This window comes from Fusarium proliferatum, assembly GCF_900067095.1.
Source record: "Fusarium proliferatum ET1 genome assembly, contig: FPRO_scaffold005, whole genome shotgun sequence".
In the NCBI taxonomy this organism is placed as follows: Eukaryota; Fungi; Ascomycota; class Sordariomycetes; order Hypocreales; family Nectriaceae; genus Fusarium; species Fusarium proliferatum.
In genome coordinates this window covers 3113887-3132884 of record NW_022194794.1, presented here as the reverse complement: position 1 = coordinate 3132884, position 18998 = coordinate 3113887, and the positions used below count along the sequence as shown (strand labels likewise).

At 48.2% G+C, this 18998-nt stretch overlaps 5 protein-coding genes across 5 annotated transcripts; 3 read left to right on the top strand and 2 right to left on the bottom strand.

The window, feature by feature from the left end:
* Positions 1-2471: 2471 nt before the first annotated feature.
* Positions 2472-7422, top strand: FPRO_11309 (uncharacterized protein; the record flags this gene model as incomplete). Its single annotated transcript, XM_031232366.1, has 10 exons — positions 2472-2678; positions 2760-3258; positions 3317-3543; positions 3597-3876; positions 3951-4184; positions 4250-5203; positions 5256-6540; positions 6596-6676; positions 6733-7110; positions 7170-7422. The coding sequence occupies 10 exons, from the start codon at positions 2472-2474 to the stop codon at positions 7420-7422; spliced, it is 4398 nt and encodes a 1465-aa protein (XP_031082311.1).
* A 940-nt stretch (positions 7423-8362) lies between these two features.
* Positions 8363-11104, top strand: FPRO_11308 (uncharacterized protein; the record flags this gene model as incomplete). The annotated part of the gene is made up of 7 exons (XM_031232365.1): positions 8363-8643; positions 8747-9074; positions 9131-9548; positions 9600-10236; positions 10284-10459; positions 10515-10725; positions 10780-11104. The coding sequence occupies 7 exons, from the start codon at positions 8363-8365 to the stop codon at positions 11102-11104; spliced, it is 2376 nt and encodes a 791-aa protein (XP_031082310.1).
* Positions 11105-11425: 321 nt separating this feature from the next.
* Positions 11426-12511, bottom strand: FPRO_11307 (ADH4-Alcohol dehydrogenase IV; the record flags this gene model as incomplete). The annotated part of the gene is made up of 1 exon (XM_031232364.1): positions 11426-12511. One exon carries the CDS (start codon positions 12509-12511, stop codon positions 11426-11428), a length of 1086 nt encoding a protein of 361 aa, XP_031082309.1.
* Positions 12512-13046: 535 nt separating this feature from the next.
* On the top strand, positions 13047-14745 carry FPRO_11306 (uncharacterized protein; the record flags this gene model as incomplete). Its single annotated transcript, XM_031232363.1, has 4 exons — positions 13047-13345; positions 13400-13805; positions 13857-14508; positions 14564-14745. The coding sequence occupies 4 exons, from the start codon at positions 13047-13049 to the stop codon at positions 14743-14745; spliced, it is 1539 nt and encodes a 512-aa protein (XP_031082308.1).
* Positions 14746-15157: 412 nt separating this feature from the next.
* Positions 15158-16386, bottom strand: FPRO_11305 (uncharacterized protein; the record flags this gene model as incomplete). Its single annotated transcript, XM_031232362.1, has 3 exons — positions 15158-15334; positions 15421-15875; positions 15933-16386. The coding sequence occupies 3 exons, from the start codon at positions 16384-16386 to the stop codon at positions 15158-15160; spliced, it is 1086 nt and encodes a 361-aa protein (XP_031082307.1).
* Between the last annotated feature and the right edge of the window lie 2612 nt (positions 16387-18998).

Sequence of the window (18998 nt, the reverse complement as noted above, 5' to 3'; positions counted from 1 at the left end):
TGTTTAGGTTATGTAAAATGATTCGGTGAGTATTTGCTGTTGAGGAGTTGTATGACAGAAAGATGTAGACCGTCAAACGAATAAGGTGTGAAATTCGTGCGTCACGACAGCAATAATTTTGTCTAAGGTGACTGCATCTATTCGGATGGAGGTTACAGCAGATATATCCTTGTTACGGATCAGCAACATCACTACCAAGAAAGAGCATTCAAGGTGTCATTCAGGGATATACACAGCAAACCATGCCGAATTAGAGGACTATTTTTCAGCTCTTCAGCGACATGCAGCCTGTTTCGCCATGCTGGCTCCTCTTTCTCGCTTCTGAACCGCAAGACGATAGTTGTCTCCGCCCATTGGCCACTGACAACGCCGTCACACCGATGACAACATGGTAAGTCCAGTATTTCCGCTATTTTCTATTTCTCCCTTTCCTCGTTTCTCTCGTTCCACCATATACGAACCGGTTTTGGGACCCGGAGAGCCCGGATGTAGCCCGATATGGTATGGAGCCCAGAGGTATCTTCTTGACTGAGACATAAGAGGCGGATCAAAGTCCAGGGTGCTTCGTTCAGGCGACCAACTTGACAAAGCAAACTTGGCCAAGCCAATGTCAAGAGCACGTAGGCGGCGCAGCTTAGCCAGAAAGAAATCAGACAATCCGAATGGAACCGTCATGGCAAATTTATCCTTGTCACCTAATCGCGCGATTCACACTCAACAAGTGGTGGAGTGACATACATGGCGCGCAAAGGCCAGTAAACTAGGCTATGCATCGAGATACTCCATAAGCCGGCTCGGCACTGGCAGACTGCAGCTAGTCACGAGCCGACCATGCAGCCGTTTTGCTTGTTTGGTGGACAGACGCAGCCGCGAATCACGCTTATTCACTCCCTTCTTGGCGGTGCACCGTTGGAGCTCCTGCAAGGACTACATTAGTTCGGTTCCGCTACCGGGGGGAAGAGGCTTGGCAGGCCTCAAGAGAAGGCATTCCGGATGATATGACTAGCGTGAATCTATGTCAACACGCAAGGGGGCGTGGTAAGATATTGGGATCTCTGTCCTAAGTAGCAAAAGGGTTTAGGTAAGCTTGGTATAATTCGGTAAAGATCGACTACTCGATCTTAGACTAAGTTTTACTAGTACCTTGATCTAATATCAGACGTTTTCTTGCATCCCGGGGACATGGTATGATGGGAGGGAGGTCTGGCTTGCAGGGAGCGGGGTCATGTGGCGGCTGCAGTGCCAACACAAAGAAAAGCTTTTTTTTAAATCATGATGTGTGTTTTATGTCAAACGTCGTATTCTATGTGAGTTTACAATACCTGCTGAACTGCTAAGTTCTGTCCCGGTTTACAAATTATAGAAACTGGATGTAAATAATTCATTGAAAAGAATGCTCAATACTAATTAATAAATTTCTCCTCTTTTTGTAAAGTTAACAAGATCTCTCTTCCAATTTCAACTTTTTGCAAAGGGGACTTTAGTATTCATCCTCGTAGTGGTGGACATGACTCACGGGGCGGCATATGCATGTGACGTGCCGGTATGGATTCTAATGCAACAACACAGGGATAAAAGGCCACACAAACTAAAATACGAGCCGTGAAGTGGAACTAGTTATCTAATTCCATGATCTGAGCAGGCCTGTTCAGTGGGGACAGAAAAAGCAAAGAATTGCTGAACAAGAGGCTGAGAGAAGTAAGTGACGATCTTTCTGAGCCTTGAAAAGGCAGGTAAACAAGATAATTTCCAGATGGCGTATGATCCGCACTCAGCGCCTCAGAACAGGATTGATTGGTACTCTTCTCAAAAGCCAATCAAGCAATTGCCTTGGGGGGTATGGCACTAATAGCCGCTGCCGTGCTTGCATTAGTCCCCGCCGGTGAGGTGGCTTCGATGAAGGCCTAGTTCACACTAGCTATACCGGTAATTGATTATGATCGCCGCTACGGAGCCAGCTGAAAGTCACCCCGGGAGATTGTCCTAAAAATCGCCGATCTTTGACATATCAGTTCCGTTCCTGATCCTCCAAAGTCCCCAGATTGATCAGATCATGGCGTCTCGGAGCCCAGGTGTAGAGTACGTACAGTGCTTCCCTTACGACCGGGCCGCCGGGTTGTTTTCACCGGCTTCGTATCGTATCCGCCATGTGCGCTACGCCGTTGCGAGCCGTGCCATGTCCCTTGCCTACCCTGTATGTACCCTTGCACCATGTCTGACGTGGCTCGCTACCCCATGATGACATTTTGTTTTTCCGCATTTTTTTCATTTATCCTGGTTTTTTAGTCTGTGGAGCATTTCCTCGGCTAAGCTTGCAAAGGGGCTCTATTGTACTACGTAGTAGGGAAAGATTTCTCAGCTCGATTAGCGTTTGATTGATGCCCCGTTGATCGAACAACCTTAATCGATTCCTCCCGAACATTGATTGTAATTACGGATTGTAAACCTTTGGTCTCACATCCGGCACAATCATGGACTCGCTGTCGTGCGACGACTCTTTTGGTCCATATGCTGGTGGCTGTAGAGGCGGTTTCGACTTTACACTGCTTTTTGAGGAGTCAATCCTCACTATACCCATCACCGCTTTGGTGCTTCTCGCTGCCCCATGTCGAGTTCTGTATCTCTTGCACAAGAATAAGGTCAAGGTAGAAAACAGCCGCTGGCTGTACTGTAAAATTGTGAGTTAATTGATGTGCTTGCGTCGTGTCTCGGGTACTAACAGCCTCACGACATTATGTCTCGGTCTCCTAGCAGCGCAGATCAGCTTTCTCATCTCGTGGACTCGCTCTTCAGCAGTCACCACTAGAACCTCTCTTGCGACTGCTGCCTTATCTTTTGTCGCATCAATTGGCATCTTGTGTCTATCCTACGTCGAGCACGTCTATTCGTACCGACCGTCGACAGTGCTCATACTCTTCCTGCTCTTCTCTGCTCTTTTCGACGCTGCGCAAACACGGACACTATGGCTCCAAGGTTACAATCGGCCCGCCGCAATCACCGCGCTCATAGCGACTGTGATCAAGATTCTCATGCTCGCTGTCGAGGCAATTGAGAAGCGTCGTTTCCTACGGCCCCAGTACCGTGCCTTGCCCCCCGAGGTCACTGGTAGTGTCTTGTCGCACTGGTTCTTCTCTTGGCAAATACCGATGTTTCGCTCTGGCTATTCTAAGCACCTAGAGATTGAGGCGCTGTTTCCCCTGGAAAAACATTTCAAGTCTTGGTATCTTCAGAAGCTTTTGCAGACAGCGTGGGTTAAAGGTCTGTCCTCCTGCCAGTTCCATTGACCTCAATTGACTGGATACTGACATTGGTATAGCATCTCGGAAAGGAAACCATGCTCTGATGCTTACGGTCCTGAGGACCTTGAAGTGGCCTACCCTGTCTATAATCTTTCCACGTTTGTGCTTCATCGGCTTCACCTTTTGCCAGCCATTCCTCATCTCTGCTACCCTCGCTTGGGCAGAGAACGACAGCGACTCTGACGACATGAACCAAGGATATGGTCTAATAGGCGCATGGTTTCTTGTCTTCATGGGTCTAGCAGTACGTGCATCTCTGTCGCTACAGGCGCATCCTACTAACTTTCTATGCTACAGGTGACGAGCGGCCAGTATCAACACCTGACGTATCGCGCCATCACCATGGCACGCGGTCAGCTCGTCTCGATCTTGTTCGACAAGGCCACGGATATCAGTATCGCTGCTGCTGACCCTAGCGCAGCACTGACTCTGATGAGTGCCGACATTGAGAGGATCGATACGGGCTGGCGCACTGCGCATGACGTTTGGGCCAACTTGGTTGAGATTGTTATCGCAGTCTACTTGTTGGGACGCCAGCTTGGTATTGCGTGTCTTATTCCTGTCGGAGCAGCGATTTGTGAGTCTATCCATCTTCTAGTCATTTTCGAGAACGACAGGTGAAAGTACTGACCTGGCCCTGGGTGTGTCTAGTCTCCATCATCGGGTCTGTTATCGCCGTCAGTTTTGTCATGGCTCGTCAAGCCGCATGGCTAGAGGCCATTGAGAAGAGAATATCTGTTACCTCGCAGATGCTAGGCAGCATGAAGGGCGTCAAGATGTGTGGGCTGACCGACGTGCTCAGCACTCGTATCCACGCCCTGCGAAACGACGAGTTGCGCATTTCCGGCAAGTTCCGCAGGTTGTTGATCTGGAACATGGTATTGGGTGAGTACATATCTTGCATGTTCCAAACAGTTTCGATGGGATGTTTGCTTACGAGAAAACTACAGCATACCTCGCTCCTATCTTTGCCCCAGTCCTGACCTTTGCAACATACAGTCTTGTCGCCCAGTCACGGGGAGGAGACAATAACCTGGACATAAACCGCATGTTTACATCTTTATCACTGTTTGCACTGCTCAACGAGCCTATTTCCTCGTTTGTTACGTCGTTGTCCTCTTTGATGGGGTCCGTCGGGAGCTTTGCGCGTATACAGGCTTTTCTCAACACAGACATTCGCGTCGATAGCAGAATCATCTCTCATGATAATACGAGCGAAGGGTCATCGACCTCAGTTTCTCTACGCAGCGAGCAGGAGAAACACTCGGTATTATCCGAGAAAGAGCCTAACACTACCCAGAGAGGCCCATTCCTGATCGATTCTCTGGACGGCAACTGTATCGTCGTCAAGACAGGTGCTTTTGGATATGATCCTACTCAGAAACCTATCCTCAGTGATATCACCGCTCATGTTCCACTGGGCAACCTTACCCTTATCGTGGGGCCAGTGGGCAGCGGCAAGTCAACTCTTCTCAGAGCATTTCTCGGAGAAGTGGCAGTCATGGCCGGATCTATCCAAGTGATGAATTCGGAAATCGCCTACTGCGACCAAACTCCCTGGCACATGAACGGCACTGTGAGAGATAGCATCATCGCCTTCTCGCACGCCGACGAACGATGGTATCAAAAGGTCCTAGAGGCTTGTTCTTTGACAGAAGATCTCGGCCAACTGCCCAACGGCGATCTCAGTAGGATCGGGAGCAAGGGGATCGTCCTCAGCGGAGGCCAGAGCCAACGAGTCAGCCTAGCAAGAGCCATCTACGCACAGAAGAGAATCATCATCCTGGATGATGTCTTTAGTGGATTGGATATGCACACTGAGAATGCTGTCTTCCACAGCCTACTCGGCACTGATGGCCTCCTGCGACAGTCGAATACAACCGTCATCATGGCGACTTCTCGTGGTACGTTGAACAGTCTATCCTCGTTCTCATGATTATGCTGACACTGCTGCAGCAAACCGACTTTCCTACGCGGACCATATCATCAGCCTTGATGGTACTGGTACAGGCTGTGTACAGGGAAGCTTTGACAATCTAAGCAAAGCAGACAACTACGTGTCCCGCTCGGCTGTAGCGTCTGCGAATTGGACATACAGCAAAGAAACCTCTGTCTCTTCTTCTACAGAACCTTCGGCTGATGCGTTGCTGGATGCAGAGGTACTCCTCTCGGAGGAAGCTAAGGATGACGCTGGTCGTCGCACTGGTGATATGGCAATATACCTCTACTACATCCGCGCCATCGGCTGGATTCCAAGCATGATCTTCGTCTTTGCCATCTGCGCCTTTATCGTCTGCCAGTCCTTCCCCACAATCTGGCTCAACTGGTGGGCAGCCGCCAACGCCAAAGACCCTTTTGCACGTCTGGGTTATTACCTGGGCATCTACGCGATGCTAGGTGGGCTCGCGATCATCTTTCTAGTCCTCAGCACCTGGCAGATGATTGTCACCATGGTGCCGTTGTCAGGTAATAGCTTCCACCAGAGTCTTCTCAAGACGGTACTCAACGCACCCATGTCCTTCTTTGCCACTACAGATGCTGGTGTCACTATCAACCGCTTCAGCCAGGATCTTCAGCTCGTCGACATGGACCTGCCACTGTCAGCGCTGAACACCTTTGCCACATTTGTGTTGTGCATTGCTGAGATGGTTCTGATCTCTGTAGGTTCGTACTACACAGCGATCGCATTTCCATTTCTGTTCGTCGCGTTGTGGGTCGTTCAGCATACATATCTTCGGACATCTCGCCAGCTCAGATTCATGGATCTCGAGGCAAAGAGCCCGCTGTATGCTCTTTTCACAGAATCCGTCGCGGGACTGGCGACACTACGTGCATTTGGCTGGCGTGACGCACTGGAGAAGAAGCATCATGAACTTCTAGATCGGTCTCAGAGGCCGTTCTATCTTCTCTACGCGGCTCAAAGATGGCTGACTCTTGTCCTCGACTTGTTTGTCACAGTCATTGCTGTGCTGGTCGTGGTTCTTGTCACACAGCTGAGAGGTGTACTCCCAACTGGGTTGATCGGCGTGGCCCTTGTCAACATTATCCAGTTCAGTCAGCACCTGAAGCTGCTGATGACATTTTGGACGACCTTGGAAACGCATATCGGTGCAATTTCTAGGATTAAATCGTTCACATCTGATACTGTGTCAGAGCACGAGCCGCAGGAAACGGAACAGCCGCCGTCTATATGGCCGTCCAAAGGCCGAATAGTCTTCGACAATGTTTCGGCCGGATACACGTGAGTTTACTTTGATCTGTTACTCTCAATCAGTCGCTGACTAGCCTTCCTGCAGGCCATCTGAAAACGTCTTGAAAGGTGTATCAGTATCGATCGAGGCAGGTCAGAAAATCGGCATTTGCGGACGAACCGGAAGGTAAAATGCTCTCATCATTCACTAGCCATACCAAGCTGACCTATATACACCCGTAGCGGCAAGAGTTCCATGGTATCTTGTCTCTTCCGTATGGTGGACCTCCACCATGGTAAAATCCTCGTAGACGGGCTCGACATCAGCATGCTTCCCCGCGAAGAGGTTCGCACTCGACTAGTTGGCGTGCCTCAAGATGCATTCCTCATTGAAGGAAGCAGCGTGAGGCTGAATGCTGACCCTGCTCAAGGGCTCTCAGATGCTGCCATTGAAGACGCCATGAGGGCCGTTGAGCTCTGGGACATTATAGCTGAGAAAGGCGGCCTTGATGCGCCCATTGAAGCGCTTCACCTTTCCCATGGCCAGAAGCAGCTCTTCTGCATCGCACGCGCTATCCTGCGCCCTTCGCCCATTGTAGTTCTGGATGAAGCTACCAGCAGGTAAGCCGTAATCGTTCATTTGGCGGCGTCTTGACATCAAGAACTGACATTGTGAACAGCGTTGACTCGCATGTTGACGAACTTGTGCAGCGTGTTATACGCGAGCGGTTTGAGAATCGCACAGTGATTGCAATCGTGCACAAGCTCCAGTCAGCCCTCGAGGACTTTGACATGGTAGCTGTGCTTGATAAGGGTGAACTACTAGAGTTTGGACCTCCGCGACGGCTTCTGGAACAGGGGCGTGAAAATTCTGCATTTGCTGCTCTTTACGAGAGCCTAGGTACGGGAGACGAGGAAGCACCGCATGAATGATGTAAAAATGAGATTCTACTAGAAAATTACGATGGAGCATGGCCAGATTTGCTTCGGCACCAGCGAATGGATTCTGGGCTGAACTCGTATACTTCTTCCTATCATGATAGCTTCTAGTAGATGGTTTAGTTTAGAGCATCAATTATGATACTAAGATCTAAAATAAGATCACTAGCCAATCCACCAGAAATATTTTGCTCCCTAAGGCAGATAAACAGTAAATGACTTCATACGCCTACCCTGAAGAGAGAGACTGACTACGGACTTACATGAAGGTCGGTGAGAATGTGGCCATACCTGAAGCGCCCACGAAAGCCTCCCATGTCATAATCTTATGTTTGCCGCACTACCCGCTACCGTGGGGCCTCAATTTCAAATTTTCATCCTGCAGTTTCGTATTGCAACGATTGTTCCCTGCTCGAGTATGGTGATAATGAATCATGATAAAGGTATTCGTCCTGCAGCTGCAGCCACAGCTGCTAGGCCCTGTATTTACGCTAAGCTTTATTTGCTGTCTCATTATTTTACTGCAACACAGAACTGCCGGTAGCCTCACTTTCCGGGATCGACACGGTAGCCCTGAAAATGCACATACTAAGGTTCTCGGTACCTTTCCAGCTCCAGACGTTGGACCGGAGCTATGTTGTGTGCCGTGAAAATGGCTTGCAGCATGCAGTAGTGGATTTTGGTGGCTGGCTGATCAGATATCACTTACAACAGGCCCCGGCTGCCCGCTGTTCTCTTTTGTACCGCCCTAAGCCGTGCCGTGCTAGCCGTGCTTCCCCTTGCATAGCTGTGCCTGGGGGTTACCTGCCCTTTTCCTTCCAGGCTGTTTACAGCCCTATAACCACAACATGCGTCTACCTGTTTTTCGTAGGTCACCATCACCATCACCTCCACCGCTTTCTGTGCCACATCAGGCCTTTGATTACAGGCGGTCATGCGTCCCACTATCAGCCTGATCCTCTGCTTTTTTGCCATCCCGAATGGGATATTGGCTTATCCTGGCCCCGCTGGTCCAGCAACGCGGCCTCATTCCCTTAAGCGCCTTTCGGAGTACAAGTCCTCTACATCAGGATGCAGCTCTGGTCAAGAGGTAGTGATCAAGGCGCCAGTGAAGAACATTTTCCAAAGCCTCACGGATGAAGAATATGCCCATGTTACGGCGTATCTTCATGAGCAGAAAGACCTCAACTTGACTGCTGTAGTCAACTCAACCTCGTGAGTCTCTGTTTCCTTTAAATCCTTAACAAAACTGTATTGAACATCTTCTGCCTACTTCTCACAAAAAACCTTTCGCGATTCATCAGCTAACGGCGCCCAGCTGGGATAATGTAATCGTGTCTCTGGACCTATTACAGCCAAACAAGACAGGTGCATTGACGTATCTTGAAGGCCACGGTCCTGCTCCAGTCCGCTATGCCAGAGCAACCCTCCAGTTTAACTCAAAATTGCAGCCCTATATCCAAGAGTACATGGTCGGGCCTCTGCCCATCCAAAAGGGTCTGACACACCATGAGGAACTCAACTACATATTCACATCTGGCCGAGGCCGGATCAATGTGTATAACGCTGACGGTGAAGCCATCGCTGCTTTCAACCTCAAGATTGGCACCGAGATAAAAGACATCACCAAGGAGCTTCTCAATGGTGTTCGTATATCCTCCAATTATGCGTCTTGAATCACCTCGACTAACGATGTCAACAGACTGCAACAGGTGCCGAAACCGATAATCTGCTGATTGCAGGCAGTGACCCTCTGATTCATCGTAACGATAGGGTCTACCAGTGGAACGAGTTCTACTCTGCTCATACTGGAGAATTCTACTCAGAGACAGTACTACCCACCAGTTTGCAATTCAAGGTTGACCTCACGGGCCGTGATCCATCCAAGTGGAAGGTGGTGGGCTGGTACTACGACGGCAACTTCTGGCCAACGACTGCCGCTTTTCGCAAGGGCATCAAGACCTTGAAGCGAAGGCCAGGACCAGTCGTCGATGGATCCTGGACTTCTACTGATCAGCAAGGCGATAGCTTTCCTCGTGATCATCTATACCCTCCTATTTCAGTCCAGCCTGATGGTCCCCGATTCGGAGTGGATAGAGAGCAGAACTACGTCGAATGGAGTAAGTTCTTTGGACATTTCTTTCGTAGATCTAGCTGACAAGATTCTGAAGTGGACTTTAGCTTTTTCCTTTCTAATCACAAAGAAACGGGTCTGCAGCTACACGACGTTCGATTCAAGGGCGAACGTCTGATCTATGAGTTTGGTCTTCAAGAGGCTCTTGCGCATTACGCTTCACAAGACCCGCTGCATGCCTCATCGGCATATCTTGATTCCTCATATGGTATAGGCACCAGTCAATGGAACCTCGTCGACGGTTTTGACTGCCCATCTCACGCTACCTATCTCAACACAACGTTTTACATCAGCGAGACTACCCATGTGCACCCAAACAGTTTGTGTCTGTTTGAGTACGATACTGGTTATCCTATTCAACGACACTTGACTACGGACTATGTTTCTGCAACCAAGAACATCGTTTTCACCGTACGCAGTGTTTCCACGGTGGGCAACTATGACTATCTCTTTGAGTACTCTTTTCACTACGATGGATCCATTTCCGTTACTGTTCGGGCCTCGGGTTATATCCAAGGAGCCTTTTGGTCAGGAGACGGCGATTACGGTTATCATATTCATGATAATCTGTCAGGATCTATGCATGACCATGTCATCAACTTCAAGCTGGACCTGGATGTCAAGGGTACTAAGAACAGTCTGATGAAGACTGAGTTTGTACCACACACTCAAGTGTAAGATGCCTTCCAGCGTTTGTATTCAGCCCGCTAACTTAAAATAGCTATCCATGGTCTGATGGTCAGTCTATCAATACCATGAAAGTTAACCGCACGTACATTGCCAGCGAGGATGACAGCAAGATAAATTGGGCACCAAATGGAGCTGCTTCATATTCCGTTGTTAATAGGGATAAACTGAATGACTTTGGGGAGGCGCCCGGTTACTCCATAACCCCGAGTATGACAACCTACCCACACACATAATCTCACACGATGGCTAACATGGTCTATAGATAGCGGTAGTACTGCGTATCTGACTGTTCAGTCATCCTCGGCCCTTGGTCAAGCCGCCAATTGGGCCAATCATAACCTTTACGCCCTCCAACGCCATGACACTGAGCCCAAGAGCGCATACGCCTATAATAGCCACGACTTGAATCGCCCAGCGGTCGACTTCAACAAGTTCTTCAATGGAGAAAGTCTCGATCAGGAAGACATTGTTTTGTAAGTACCTGATGCGGCGACATGGCCGTCATTCAGAGCTAATAAGCATCACAGATACTTCAATCTAGGCATGCATCACCTGCCCAACACAGCCGACCTGCCCAACACTGTGACTACGAAAGCTGTATCTTCAATGTTGATCTCTCCACAGAATTACTTTGCTGGTGATGTATCACGACGGACTGTGCATCAAGTTCGTATGTCCTTTGACAAGAACTCCAATGTCACCGGGGTAAAGAGGTTTGGTGTGAAGCAGCCGACATGCGCGCTTGATATGAACACAGTGGCCCCTGACCTAAGCACGTTTGTCGGCGAGATCGAAATTCCCAAGTTTCCATGGAATCCGAGTGGTAGTCTGCAGACAAACCCAGGTGGCTAAGGGTCAGGACATTCAGTAAAGGTGACCCTGACACTGGACCCTATAATGCAATTGTCATTCACTTGAAGTTTCTCTGTAAAAATGATGGGAGATGTATATAATTCCATAGTTCAATTGCAAGTTATAAACAAATTGAGTAAAGAACCTTACAGCAAAACAGGAGCCTAGATAGGTGACGCTTGATTTTCTTTTATTTTCACGTACGACTAATTGTTAATTCCTCCGGTAACACTTGATTAAAATTCATCTTGAGTGAGACAGGCCGGGCAGTGGAGAGCAGCGTTTTCTTAGATAAATTAAATTAACTTTATGCAAAGCTACCTACTGTAAGGTTGCTTCTGCTGGCTCCCCAGCCCAAGCTCGCCGCAGTAGCTCAAAAATCCACTTGAGATCCAGAGGACGAGGATTGGGGTACTGATTACTTGTGGCAATCTGAGATGCTCTTTCAATGTCACTTTCTTTCATCCCCAGCTCTTTCAAGCCGCCTGGCACTGGCAGCTTTCCCAACAGTAGTCCCAATCCTTTCAATGCGTCGCCTTCGCTTCCAGGGAAGACAGCGGCTAGTTTGGCCATTTGTTCGGGGATACGGGGAGCATTATAAGACAAGGAATGGGGAAGCATTACGGTATGGGTTTCAGCATGAGGAAGTCCGAACGATCCACCGAGGACATGGCAGATTTTGTGATGCAGTCCCATGGATGAGTTGCCTAGGACTGTACCACAAAGCCAAGCACCATAGAGAGCCTGATCTCGAGGAGCTTTGGAGTCGGGGCTTTCCACGATTTGAGGCAGCGCCTCCGCTAATGACTTTATTCCCTCGAGGGCGAGGATCGAAGTGATAGGGTTGGCATTTCGTGCGTAGAGTGCCTCGACTGCATGGGCGATTGCGTTGACTCCAGATGTACTGCAAATAACAGGCGGTAGAGTCAAGGTAAGGTCTACATCGTAGATAACAACAGCAGGCAGGATCTTAGGGTCGGATCGAGTAGTTTTGATGCCGTCTTTCGTCTCTCCGAGGATGGGAGTCATTTCAGAGCCCGAATAGGTCGTTGGAATGCTAATGTGAGGTACGCTTGAACGAATGGAGATAGCTTTTCCGAGTCCAACTACTGATCCGCCGCCGATGGAAACAACGCAGTCTGCTGACACAGAGTCAAGAAACGCAGTTCCTTGTTCGGTTACAGATGTTGGAGTGTGCGCTGTGGCGTTGGCAAAGATGCCAGCAACGTCTAGAGAAGCACCCTTGATGATCTCGGACAATTGGTCGGCGAGGTGTCGTTTACCAGGCGTGCAAAGGAGGAGTGGTCGAGAGACGTCGAGGCGCTTTATTTCGGCAGGGAGCTTTTTGACACTGCCAGAACCGAAAACGACTCGGTTCGTCTGGACATCGTACTCAAAGTCTTTCATGTTGAGGTTGCGGAATTGAATTGCAGCTATGACGAACGTTACAAACCAAGGAGAAATCGCTCATTCCACAGAGTACCTCACCAAAACAGATTTATCGAAACACCTCGCTAGGTTGCTTTATTGTTTATTGAGCTGGAAGTCTCGGAAAACCTAAAGCGCTAAGACCGGAAGGCGGAAGACTGGAAATTTGAGTTCTCTGTTTTCCGAGATACCGGATGTTCTTCCGGAGCCTAGACTGCAGACGCGGGGCCCCGCATTGTTTGTTTGCGATGATCAACATCTAGATTGGATCTTGCATTACAGCCCGCCAGTGTTCCCCCGCATCCGGGGATAAGACCTTGCCATAACCCTGCCGGAGATCCTAATAGCAGGCGGGAGAGTCCAAGCATAAAGCATGGACTTCCCCTCTGTTGTGGATTTTCTTGAAGTAAATCGTCACTCCTGGGCAGGTTATATAAAGGACCCATTTATTGCATCTAGTCTTAATACCTGGCTACCCTACAAGTGACTTACGCTTATACGAGCTTAGACCAGCATGGACGATTACAAACCCCGGCAGTCAATTGATGAACAAGTCGGTGACACTGCATTATCTTCGGATCTCAAAGATTCAGAAGGCTACATAGCCCAGGTTGACACTGAACACCATGGCAACCTCAAGCTCGCCAAGGATGGCCATACTGTTCTAATTCGGCAACCTTCTGACGATGCACGAGACCCTCTCAACTGGAGCCCCGTCAAGAAACATGTAATCCTCTTTATCATCAGTTTCGCAGCCTTTCTTCCCGATTATGGTAGTGCTGTTGGCGCAGTTACTCTCATCCCGCAAGCCGCGTTAGTAATGACTTGTTCACAAGAGAGATTATTCTGCTAATACAATGGCTTCAGACAATGGAACCTGAGCCAAGACACGGTTAACCACTCACAAGTTGGTAATGTTTTCATGCTCGGAGCGGGCGGTATCTTTGTTGTAGCCCTCTCCGCATGGGCAGGCCGTCTCCCTGTCTTATTCTACTTCCTCGTCATCGCTGCAGCTACAGCCGCTTGGTGTGCTGCTGCTACGACCTTTGAGTCTTTCATGGCCGCGCGTATCCTCAATGGCTTCTTCAGTACAGTCTCGCAGGGCGGAGGATTGATGTTCATCTTTGACATGTTCTTCTTCCACGAGCGTGCTCGCAAGATTAATATCTGGGCTGCCTTCATTATCCTCTCTCCGTATATGGGTCCATTGTTGACTGCCTTTATCATCACGACAGAACCGTGGCCCGTTGCGTTCTGGGTATACTTTACTGAAGTATGATCGACTGTCCTAACGACTTTGAGTTCAAACCTGACCATGGCATAGACTTCGCTTGCGCTCATCCTCACAATCCTGTTTGTCGAAGAGACCTACTATGACCGTCGCATCACTGCTGCCAATCAACCACCTCGAGGATCACGCATCGGCAATCTGTTAGGTTATGCCCAGTACCAATCTCGCCACCTTCGTAACAGCTTCGGCCAAGCCTGTTTGCGCCCAATTCGCGTCATCCTCAAGCCAACCGTCTTCTTGTCTTGCCTTTACTACCTACTGACCTTTGCATGGGTCGTTGGTATCAACACAACCTTATCAATCTTCCTTACACCGCTATACAACTTTGGGCCCAAGCAGATCGGTTTCTTCTATTTCACACCCGTTGTTGCCGCGATTTTGGGAGAGGTAGTCGGCCACTGGCTCCACGATGGAATTGCCACACAGTTCATCAAAACGCACAACGGTCACTTTGAGCCCGAAATCAGACTACGTGCAATTTGGTTCAGCACCCCGTTCATGCTCGCCGGTTTGGTCGGGCTGGGCTTCGCTCTTGAGGAGGGTTATCACTACATGATTACTGCCTTGTTCTGGGGCCTGTATGTCTTTGGTATCATGGTAACTACAGTTGCTCTGAATGCATATAACCTCGACAGCTATCCAGAAGCATCCGGGGAGGTATCTGCATGGATCAATTTCGCGCGAAGTAAGTTGAGATGCACTACTCACAAGACTTTCAGACAATTGCTGACACCAAACAGCTACTGGGGGTTTTATCATCAGCTATTTTCAAGTCAAATGGGCAAACTCGGTCGGCGCAAAAGCCAGCTTCGGTACTCAGGCAGGTATCTGTGCTTTTGCATTTCTTATCGTTCTTGTGTTGCAGGTGTTTGGGAAAAGAATGAGAGCGAAGAGTGGAAAATTATGTTTCCCTACTGCATAAATAAGTTGCTTTTAATAAGATTATACGGGGATGATCAATCTCTATATTTAAGAACCCTCAAATAATAGAAAATACCTATATTATTGGGAACTCGACTTTAACAGCAGCTTTTAGTAGTATATACACCCTACATAGGCTCAAATAGCAACCCTTTATCGGAGCCAATCCTTTAGTGTTTCCTCAACCACATTCCAATGCATCGGCCAGACCTCGTTGAGTAGCCCAGGGCCTAGACTCTGTGTCAGCAAGTCTTATTGACATTTGCTGCTGGTTTAATGTCCCGACACCCTGCTTTGTTTATTTTCGCATGCGCTCAATTATTCTCGAATCGTAAATGAAATATGTTGCAGCAGTGGCTATAGCCAAAGGCACCGATACAACGAAGTAGACCCAGAAGTGAGGGTGTCCTGGACTATAGGGTTCTGCCATACTGAAAAGCGAGGATGCGAGAGAGAGTGGCACGAAGACGAGCCCCACCAGCACCAGCACCCTTGCCCTTTTTGCCTCCTTGTTTGACGCAATTGCTTCCTTGGTCGAAGTTGTTGCATGTATAAGACTGACCAAGCCTATGATTGCGGAGTTTGTAGCCCTGCATTGCTGCAGTAAAACTTCAAATTGGCGATAAAGGGTTTCAAACCTGGGCCTTGTGTCTTTCCAGTTTCTATTTTCACTCACGGTCTTAGTTTTTAACGGGCTTAGGCGGTCTATAATGCGACAGAGCTTATCGCAATTCTCTTGCAAGCTCTCCTCGTCATAATGGCCAGCTCGTCGTTGAGACTCGATATCTGCAGCAGTCAGACTTTCTGGGTCGCTGCTCATCAATTGAGTCTGCATTCTTAAAACTTCAATCTTCAGTACATCGTGTCGCCGACGGAAGTGTTCCAAGACTATCTTTTCGATAAAGAACGCCGGGGCACTGGGTTCTTCCAAGTTGAGGTACCTATAATGGTCTTCTAAGTAATAGTGAAGATCATCAAACATTGAAGTCCTAGGCGGACCTGTAAGGCATTTGATCTGATCCTCGAAAGGTAAGAAGTCATTATATCCATTGGCCCAAGGCTGGAGATCGCCGAACATTTGGTTCTTATTTCGGTCAACTACCAAAGGCGGGGGATCGCACAGTATGACGGCTGGGAGATGGTCGTGTCAACAAAGGCTCATCCCATACAAAGAAGTGGGTTACTAACCGTTCCAGCTCCCATCTGCAGACAAATTCGATGACCAGAAGCTGCACTTGCGATCGACGGTAAGCGTTGCAAGATTGGCTCCCAGGTTAGCCTTAGTAGTAAATCTACCAGTCTTTAAACAATAAGACAGATCATGGGTCCGGGACTCCACATTTATCAAGAATTCTTCAGGATACTCGAAGCAAATATAGTCCTGCTCACTACTGGCCAGTGCTGTGTTATTCATGGTATGCCCCGTGCAGGAATAGATGTCCCACCAAAGGTGATCGGTGAAAAGAGTTGGATGGACCATGAGGTGTTTGCCAAGGACGGAGATAAACTCAGGATTGAGGCCTTCCAAGATATATATTTTTCGCTTCTTTGCGCTCTCCTTGGCTTTGTACGCCTCGATGTGGTGGTCGAGTTCAATTGGATCCGAGGTCTTCAAACATTCGTGGACGCTATTGGCTTGCATGTCCAGGGCCACAACGCATGGACTATAGCACGTTGGTGGCCAGTCACTTTCGTTTGTTTTATCGCGACTCCGCAAGTCAGGGCGACTTGCACAAAGCGAGCCAATCAAGTCGCGATACGGACCAGGGGCGGAGAGCCATGAGCCATCCTCATCTGATGTTGAGCGTCGAAAATAACTAGAGGCCTGGGATGGCCGGTAGATGATGAAAGACGAGACATAGTCAGAACACGCAGATATATCGAACAGGGAGGTAAGATTATAGGTTTGAGTAATGACAAATTAGTGAATGGAGAGATGACAAGGACTAAATATCCTACAGGAGGTATCAATTAGGCATTAATGCATATGTGTGGGGTTTTAGGCTTAGAGTCTTGGTCAACTAACATAGATCATATAATGCTTAGGAGATAAATAATCCAATATTCTCTCAAGCCCTCCTTAAGAGTATACCAACCCTCATTCTGCATTCTTTAAATCAAGTTGGATATTTCACTGTTCCTACGACCCCACTTGGCAATTGACCAGAAGCCAGGCCAAACTCATACAGGAATAGTGATGACAGAATTTATCTGTCTTGGCATAACGGTATGTTTCTAAAGTTGGGGAGCGGAAGGTTGGTGTAGTCTGCGTCAACTGTGCAGGTAGCCCCAAGAACAACCTCAATACAGAGGCAGTGGTTTCAGAGCAGCTCGGCAACAATTGGCTTGTACAGTCGGCGCCGTTTACACAATTAACTCCCCGGGGGTTGAGAACACAGACCCCGATACTATTAGACTCAGGAGTCAATAAGGAGCAGTTTGTGTCTGTGTCGCATGATAATGCGAGCCTGCCAAACAGGGGAAGGGCTTAAAGCCCAAAGAACGAATGGCTTTCTTCATATTTTCATCAATAGCGAATGATGGGGCGATCGTTAAAACAAGGAGACGATAGAGACTGGTTGGGAAGATTGCTTGGTCTTCAAGAATAGTCACAATAACAGATGTTCTTATACGTTTCTGCCTCTGTGCCCGTAGGAACTTCTGCTATCTGTTTTCTTAATTCATCATTTACAGCGTCGTTATACATTCCTTCTTCACTTTGAATAATTTGAATGGCTTAAGAAAGTATACCAAGTTCGAAATAAGTTATTTAAATCCAGGCCTACCTCTGCATGGTCCAAGTATGCGGCATGTATCTTGACTGACTGCAACCTTTCGCTTTGATCATTACCGCCACGACAGCCCGCAGGGCTAAACCAATGGACAGCTCATTCATTTTGCGCTTGACTCCAGCTTTTTCTTTATTCACTGTTGCAGTTCTCAAAAGCCTGTGCCAGAGAGGTAGTAGGTCCAGCGGCAAAGAGATCAATGCTAATACAGGATAGGTCGAATTTGTAGGAATGGAATGTTTCTCATCACTCCCTGATCACTAATATCTCCTATTGAGTCACTAGACCTTGAATCGGGAAATGATTGAGGACTGCCAGCACCTGGCATTCATACGCAGGGTGAGGCTGCCCACACCGCATTTCCAAAAGTCACATTAAGCCTCAAGTTCTCTGCAGCTTATGCAATAGTGCATTCTAGACCTCTAATATTGATGACATGCGTTTTTTGGCGTAGAAGCCTCTACAAGTCAGCCTTTGAGAGAACAGTTCATGTGACGAGTGGGGGGTTGGGTGACTCAGAGGTTTGTATTACCTACCACTCGAAGGGTTGACTTGCATCAGCACCTGACCCTGCTTGTCTCAGATATTATCACGCACCATGAGAGGAAACGATTTCATGAACTGACACTGTCAATGATGTGTAGCTTACGCCAAGCCCCTTGCTGTTTCGGATAACGCCAGCCAATAATGCTCCGTGGCCTTATATCTGACTCGCGGAACCGGCATTGTCTCCTGACCCCGCCGAGTTCAGTCATTGCTTAGTAGTCCAAATTAATGCGGTATGTAAAATATTACATTTACTTCTGTATAGATAGTAATTATACAATACTGAATATGACAAATAGTTTAAGATAATATATTTAGAGGAATATATTACTCTGTGTCTTATTTATAACGAAGCTACAATGCGCGGTTATGCGAGTAATTCGAGGCATACGTTTTTAAGAAGGGTATTATTGGCCTGAATTTAGCCCAGTACTGCGTTACACCACATAATTTCCACTCCCTGCGTCGCAGAGTGAGATAGAACGAGGTTGATATGATTACGATGTGATACGGACATAACATGGTTTCAGATCGCTGGCTTACTAATACCTGTCACTCTTCATATTAGACTACATGTCAGTCTTCTACTGGCTGACAGCGGTTCCGTGGAAACACGGAGATTCTGGACCATCGGCATTCAGCATCGACTTGAGTGATTCGCCAATATTTTGTCTCTGCGCAAATTTCAACCAACAAGGCCGAATGTTGATCTGCCAGAGATTCAGCGACGATTTGAAGGATGCACCTCACACATGATGACATCCTCTTGTATGCCCTGACACATATCTGTGTAGGGAAAACCCATTCGTATATATGAACTAGCTCGTAGGTATTGCGTGGTTAAATTGGAAATCCAAGTATGGATACAGATCGTGTGGCCCTGCAATATTAGGATTTTTAAAGGAATTATGGCTAAGAC